Source organism: Microcebus murinus, chromosome 2 (assembly GCF_040939455.1).
Source record: "Microcebus murinus isolate Inina chromosome 2, M.murinus_Inina_mat1.0, whole genome shotgun sequence".
Taxonomy (NCBI): Eukaryota; Metazoa; Chordata; class Mammalia; order Primates; family Cheirogaleidae; genus Microcebus; species Microcebus murinus.
This window is the reverse complement of record NC_134105.1, coordinates 107,901,001-107,907,619: the sequence shown is the minus strand read 5'-3', so window position 1 is coordinate 107,907,619 and position 6,619 is coordinate 107,901,001. Positions and strand designations below refer to the sequence as shown.

The window sequence follows — 6,619 nt, the reverse complement described above, 5'->3', positions numbered from 1 at the left end:
GAGTACGGGGCATGTGGTATGGACGGGGGTCTGGGAATCCAGAAGGTGGGGGTGGGGGCTGGGAAAGCTTCATTTAGGAAGTGGGATTTTTGCTGAGTTTGGTGGGGCAACATGAGTCAGTGGCTGAGAGAGAACTCTATCATGGACAGGGAGGGGCTTGGTGAGGATGGAGGAAGTTAGAGGGCCGCTGGTTAGGGGAAGAATCATTTCCCTCTCCTTAGCCCTGCCGGACAGGAACTGTCTCTAGGAGTCTCCAAACACGGTCTTCTTCACAGCCCTGGTGGCCGAGCGAGTCACCTCTCCCGGGGCCAGGGCTGTTGACATGGGGGCTCTTCCTTGCCTGTTCCTTTTCCTGCTGCTCGGGGAGGGTGAGTGAGACCGCCAGCCCCCGGGCAGGACTGCCATCTTCCTCTTCGGTTCTCCTGCTCCGCTGCGCAGGGCTAGCGAGACCCTTCCTTTGGTACTGGACGTGTCAGCTCTCCTGGAGTAACAAGGACTGGGATGTGGCTTTAGGGCAGGACCAAGAGACGAGGACACCTGGGATAAGGAAGGGAAGCAGCCGTAGGATGACAAAGGAGAAGATAAAATTTGGAGGGTGAAGGGACAGACGGGAGCCAACTCCTCGTAGGTGCTCATCTCGGGTGCAGCAGAATTCCAGAGCCCGAAGAGGCAGCTGGAGGACAGGATTTAGTGCGTGGGCCACACCAGCTGCTCGGGCAAGATTGAGCTACAGCCTCCCTGCCGGGCTTAGCAGCCCAGAGACACCAGCTGGGCTGTTCCATCTCTTTTCTTCCTATATCTGCAGCCAAAGGGGACTCTGGAGATGATGTGGATCCTGAGGAAGTGGTCGCCGTCCTTCATGAATCCATCTACCTCCCCCTGGAAATACCATCCGATGAAGAGGTCGAGGACATCATCTGGTACTCCCACAAGAGGCTTGCAATTGTGGTGCCAGAGAAAGAGGGGCGTCCTGCTAACATCACAGTGACCGACCCACATTACCGGGGTCGAGTGAGCTTCCTGGAGCCCAGCTACTCTCTGCACATCAGCAATCTGAGCTGGGAGGACGCAGGGCTTTACCAAGCTCGAGTCAACTTGGGGACATCCCAGATCTTTGCCACAAGGGACTACGATCTACGTGTCTACCGTGAGTTTGGGCTGGGAACCACAAAGCTGCTTTTCCGTGCTCTCCTGAGCCTCCCACATTATGGAGTAGGGGTCTCAGGACTTGGGCTCATGGTTTGAGGGGCTGGGACTAGAAGGCAGACTGTCTCCAGGGCACCCAGCCCCAGCTTCTGAGCTGCAGCAGCAGGTGGAGGCACCTGGAGCAAGGAGGCACTGGGCACTGGGCTGTTCCCAGGGCTGGCTTTGTGTAAAGACCCTCTAGGGGACCCTTTTCTCCAAGTGAGACTATGCATTCTGGGATGGACACCAGCTCCATTCTTGAGCTTCCTTTCCTATCCTGCATGATTTGAGGGCTACTAACCAGTATCTTCTCTCTACTTGAACCCCAATTTCTTCTTAGTGCCTCTCACATTGACTGTACCTTGAATCTTGAAGAGACACTGATTAAAATACAAATGCCCCTGGGAGGGTTGATAATATTTTGGGGGATAATATTATTTGGGACAAGGAGGCAGAATAGAGTTTGGAGAAAGGTAGGGTACAAAAGAGAGAGGGAAGAAAGCATAAAGGGTAGGCAGAAAACGGCAAAGGCAGCTCTGCCTACCTTGGCAATTGCCCTGGGGACCCCACAACCACAGGTTTTATGACGGCTGGTTTTGTGTGTTTTTGTGTGTTTGTCATTTAGGTGAAGGGGTTGTCAGAGGGCGACACCAGCACCCCAGGGTTGAGGGGCTTAGGAAAGCAGATCCAATTCCTGATGGTTTAGCATGTTTTTGTGTTTCCTCTCCTCTAGAAAGGCTGTCAGAACTCCAAATCACTGTGAACTTCGAGATCTCTGGGGAACGCACCTGTAATATGTCCCTGACATGCTCCGTGGAGAAGGCAGGCATGGACGTGACCTACAGCTGGCTCTCTTGGGGGGACAACACTGATACAGTCCACGAAGGCCCTGTCCTCAGTGCATCCTGGAGGCCTGGGGACAGCGCCCCCTCCTACACCTGCAGGGCCAGCAACCCTGTCAGCAATGCCAGTTCTCATCCTATCCCTGCTGGCTCCTTCTGTGCAGGTACCAGAACCCTGGAGAAAGCCCCTGATATCACGTGAGATCCGTGCCTCAAGGGTCTCGTGACTTGTGACCCCCTACATGGGAGAATTTTCTTTCTTTCTTTTTTTTTTTTGAGACAGAGTCTCACTTTGTTGCCCAGGCTAGAGTGAGTGTCGTGGCGTCAGCCTAGCTCACAGCAACCTCAAACTCCTGGGCTCAAGCAATCCTTCTGCCTCAGCCTCCCGAGTAGCTGGGACTACAGGCATGTGCCACCATGCCCGGCTCATTTTTTTCTATATATATTAGTTGACCAATTAATTTCTTTCTATTTATAGTAGAGACGGTCTTGCTCTTGCTCAGGCTGGTTTCGAACTCCTGACCTCGAGCAATCCTCCTGCCTCGGCCTCCCAGAGTGCTAGGATTTCAAGCGTGAGCCACCGCACCTGCCTACATGGGAGAATTTCAAGCACTTAGATGTCATGCCTTCCTCTGCTGAGTCTCCCTTTCCTCCCTTCTTTTGTCCCAGATCCCGGATATCCTTCTGAGAAACCCTCAACAGCCTTCTGCCTCCTGGCCAAGGGGTTGCTCTTCCTATTCCTCTTGGTAATCCTGGCTGTGGGGCTCTGGGTCATCCGAGTCTGGAAAAGAGACAAAATGCCAAGGATGAAGAAACTCAGGAGAAACAGAATGAAACTGAAGAAGAGGAGGACGCCTGGCCCCAGCCCTGTCTGACTGCTCCGTGGGGACCCCAGTCCTGAGCTTTGATTCTTCCAGGCCCCAGTGACTCCATCCTCAGCTCCAGGGTGGGGGGAGCAGGGCTCAGGGGTGGGTATCCAAAGGGCATCCTGAGGAAAGAGTATCTGGAAATAAAGTCAGGTTAAGTGACCACTACACTGGAGGAGATGTGTTTGGTCCTTCTGTCCTCACTGAGTGGCTCTGGCAAACTCACTTCCCTGTCTTTTCCTTCCATTCTGGGTGCCTCTCCCAAGCCCACATGCTTTTTCAAGCCCACCTTTGGGGAGTAAAGTAGGTCTAAAAGACCTTCACCATGAAGTGTTGGTATGCTGTCACTTGCTCTGTCCCGTTCCCCATCAATACACTTGCTATTTACGCTTTAAATGAGAAAAGTGATAGATTCCTTTTAACCCAGCTGAACTTGTGACTCCTAAATGGGAGAATCTCAAGCACTTAATAGTCTGTATGAAAGTGGTCTTATTTCTGTTGCGATTCCTCCACTCTGTCACCATCACTCTCATCCTGGCCCATACATTTACTTCACCAACCCGCCCACCAGGCTGTCTTGGACCCAGCTCTGTTCTACTCTGGGTCTGAGTCGAGCCCAGGGACTTCTCAGTCATCTCCCTGATGACAGTTGCTCTGGGCCTCCAGTGCCTACCCCATAGGGACGACAGCTCAGCCAGATCAATAGCTGATACCTAGAATTCTTCATTTCTGCTTGTGGTTGGCATTACTGTCCTGTCTGTCCCTTCCCTATAGATTTCCATGTCTTAGGCCTTCTGTCTGGCATCTTGTCTTGGGTTAATGCTCACACCCCCTTGCAAAGGCCCTCAAGTTGATGTTCTTGCTCTTTCCTAGCCCAGGGATCAGCTTGACTTCCCCCCTAGGCCAGATGTGCCACTGCCCAAGTCTCCATAATTCTCCCTAAATCAAATCTTGTAGATGTTACTTACACAGATGCCATGGTGGGGAAGGGGGACTGGAGAGGGAATTAGAAGCCACCCAAGTGACAGGACAGGTGTAGGCGGGAATGAATTGGAGGAAATGATATAGGCTTATGGTGGGAAGAGGCCTGGGTCACATCACCAGAGACCACTTGCCTCTGGCCTGGGACTGTGTGTTCAGCAAACTTCCACTGAGCCACAGTCCCTTTTCCCAAGGAGCGTACACGGGGAAGGAGAGGCAGGCAGATGGGCAGCTGCTTGGAGCTCTTATGGAAACACAGCTAAGCAAGCTCCCAGAGGCAGGATGGGCTCAGGACCATGGGGGGTTTCAGAAGAGGGTCCAGTGGGTCAGCAGGGGGCCACATAGCAGGAGGCATGCCTGACATTACTCTGTATCTCCCCTTCCCCTCTGTCTTTGTGGGGAAGGATGGTGATCTCCAAAGTGTCCTTCAAAAAAAAAAGGAACATGAGACTGTGAAGGGGGCAGTAGAATGCATTGGTGCACCAGGAAGACCAAGGGCACCTTGCTTTTAGCAAAGTAGGGCATGTGAGCTGGCACAGGCCACCCAGGAAGAAGGCCCTGAGAGCAGCATGGGGCAGGGCCAGAAGCCAGGAGTCAGGGTTTCCCTAGGTTTTTTTTTTGCAGGAGATGGGGCCCCTTGGAGCTTGGAAAAATGGTAGTAAGGTTGGGAAACCAGTCCTCAGGAGCTCCTGGGACTGGCAAACTGATCCCTTCTACTCTCTGAGGGCCTGGGCCCTTGTCCCTCTGGAAGGCAGTCCCTGGCCTGAGGTTGGTTCTCTGTGCTTCTCTTAGTCCTGGAGCAGTCCTGCCTCCAAAAATCCTGCAGCCCCAAATTCCTCCACCTCCTTTCATACCTTTCCTAGAAGGCACCATTGCAGGGCGGGGGACTGGAAAAGACCGCCTGGAGTCTGTCTTGCATATCCAGAGGCAGCTCATTTCTCATGTATTTCAGAGATTGGTACACAGAAAGTGAATAAAGGAATGAATGTATGGCTGGCCCAGGAATCTGCCTGAGAGTTGGTAAAGTCCCTTCTTCTCACACCCAATTTTTGAACAGAAAAGGGCTGAGGCCTCAGAACAGCTCAGATTACCTGGAAGAGGAAGGGTAAGACCCTAAAGAAAGTTGAGTATAAGCTCAGAGAGGCCCAGGCCTCTTCCTGCACAAGAAGCCAGGAAAATAATCACTTGATAGCACTTTATAGTTTGCAAAGTTTCCTTCCACTTAAAATAGGTGAGAATGAATTTGGGGAAGAGGGGAATATTTAAGCACATACTAAGTGTGAGGAATTCGGCCAGCACTAAAGAGGCAGAAAAGACATCTCTGCCCTCAAGGAACTCTTTGTGGAGTGCGTAAAGATACAATTACAGGCCTGGCACAGTGGCTCACGCCTGTTATCCTAGCACTCTGGGAGGCTGAGGTGGGTGGATTGCTTGAGGTAAGGAGTTCGAAACCAGCCTAAGCAAGAGCGAGACCCCGTCTCTACTATAAATAGAAAGAAATTAATTGGCCAACTAATATATATAGAAAAAATTAGCCAGGCATGGTGGCGCATGCCTGTAGTCCCAGCTACTCGGGAGGCTGAGGCAATAGGATTGCTTGAGCCCAGGTGATTGAGGTTGCTGTGAGCTAGGCTGATGCCAGGGCACTCACTCTAGCCTGGGCAACAAAGTGAGACTCTGTCTCAAAAAAAAAAAAAAAAAAAAAAGGTACAATTACAAAGTGTGACAACAAGTACTAGGGTGAAAATGAGGGCATGGTGGGAGGAATCAGGGAAGGAGTCTTGTAGGGAATGAGTTAACAGAAATTAGATCTGTGATCGGCAATGAATCTAGGGAAGGAGAAAGGGGCATTCTGGCCAGACAGAAGCTAAGTGCTAAGGCAGTGATATGTGCAAGGACCCAGTAAATTCTAGAAACAGCAAAGCCCCGCCCACTCTGACAAAGAGGTAGGTGAGGAACTAGGCTGGAGAGACAGGCAGGGGCTCTTCCAATGGGGGAATTCAATGAACAAGACAAGTTCCACCCCCTGGGGGTGCTTAGTGTCTTGTTGGGACAGAAGAAAGGCACACAAAAAGTTAAATGGTAATATGTGAGAAACCATAGTTTTCTGATCTGGTGATGGGACCAATGCTCACAGGCATGTGGTCAACAGAGTCCCTGGAATGGACATTTTCTTTCTTTCTTTTTTAAACTCAGATATAAGTTATTTAAGCTAACATAATCCTGATTAAGAGCACTCATACATTATACTATGGGAAAATCCATATTATTGATTATTAAAACCACCCTCACTTTCCATTCTAGAATATGGGATAGTTGTGTGGGGTTTAATTGGTACAAGCAGTTTTAACACATCAAATATGGTCACTATTAACATTTTATGTGTTTAAACTTCCAGGGCTCATTTGATGTCAAGAAATTATCTGCTTATTTATGGACAATGAGTAATTTTGCTGATTGGGAAGACCTGTGCCTAACCATGCCAAGGATACCTCTTCTCTGAGATGACACCATACCCATGTGCAATGTTATGGGGCAGCTCTGATCCTTCCTTCACAAGGCCTGCCGAAATATCAGGGGTGCTAGTCAGGGGGCTCCGGAGGGAGAGAACCAATAGGATAGATATGGATGTAGAGAGATACAGATGTGGACATAAGGGGATTCATTAGGATTCATTAGGGGAGTTGGCTTCATGATTATGGATGCTAAGTCCTAACTCAGGTTTTCTGCAAGTCGGAGACCCTG

The 6,619-nt window shown here is 50.6% G+C and overlaps 1 protein-coding gene across 1 annotated transcript; it reads left to right on the top strand.

Annotated features, from left to right (window-relative positions):
* Positions 1–210: 210 nt before the first annotated feature.
* Positions 211–3,061, top strand: SLAMF9 (SLAM family member 9). Its single transcript, XM_012749182.3, has 4 exons — positions 211–368; positions 806–1,147; positions 1,919–2,191; positions 2,697–3,061. The coding sequence occupies exons 1-4, from the start codon at positions 323–325 to the stop codon at positions 2,900–2,902; spliced, it is 867 nt and encodes a 288-aa protein (XP_012604636.2). The 5' UTR covers positions 211–322; the 3' UTR covers positions 2,903–3,061.
* The last annotated feature ends 3,558 nt before the right edge of the window (positions 3,062–6,619 follow it).

What these genes read in the sequence shown, in the direction of transcription:
- SLAMF9 (XM_012749182.3), top strand. Translation starts at nt 323, where the DNA reads ATGGGGGCTCTTCCTTGCCTGTTCCTTTTCCTGCTGCTCGGGGAGG. An exon ending in TTTCCTGCTGCTCGGGGAGG is followed by an intron (nt 369 to 805) that starts GTGAGTGAGACC and finishes CTATATCTGCAG; the next exon opens with CCAAAGGGGACTCTGGAGAT. An exon ending in CTACGATCTACGTGTCTACC is followed by an intron (nt 1,148 to 1,918) that starts GTGAGTTTGGGC and finishes CCTCTCCTCTAG; the next exon opens with AAAGGCTGTCAGAACTCCAA.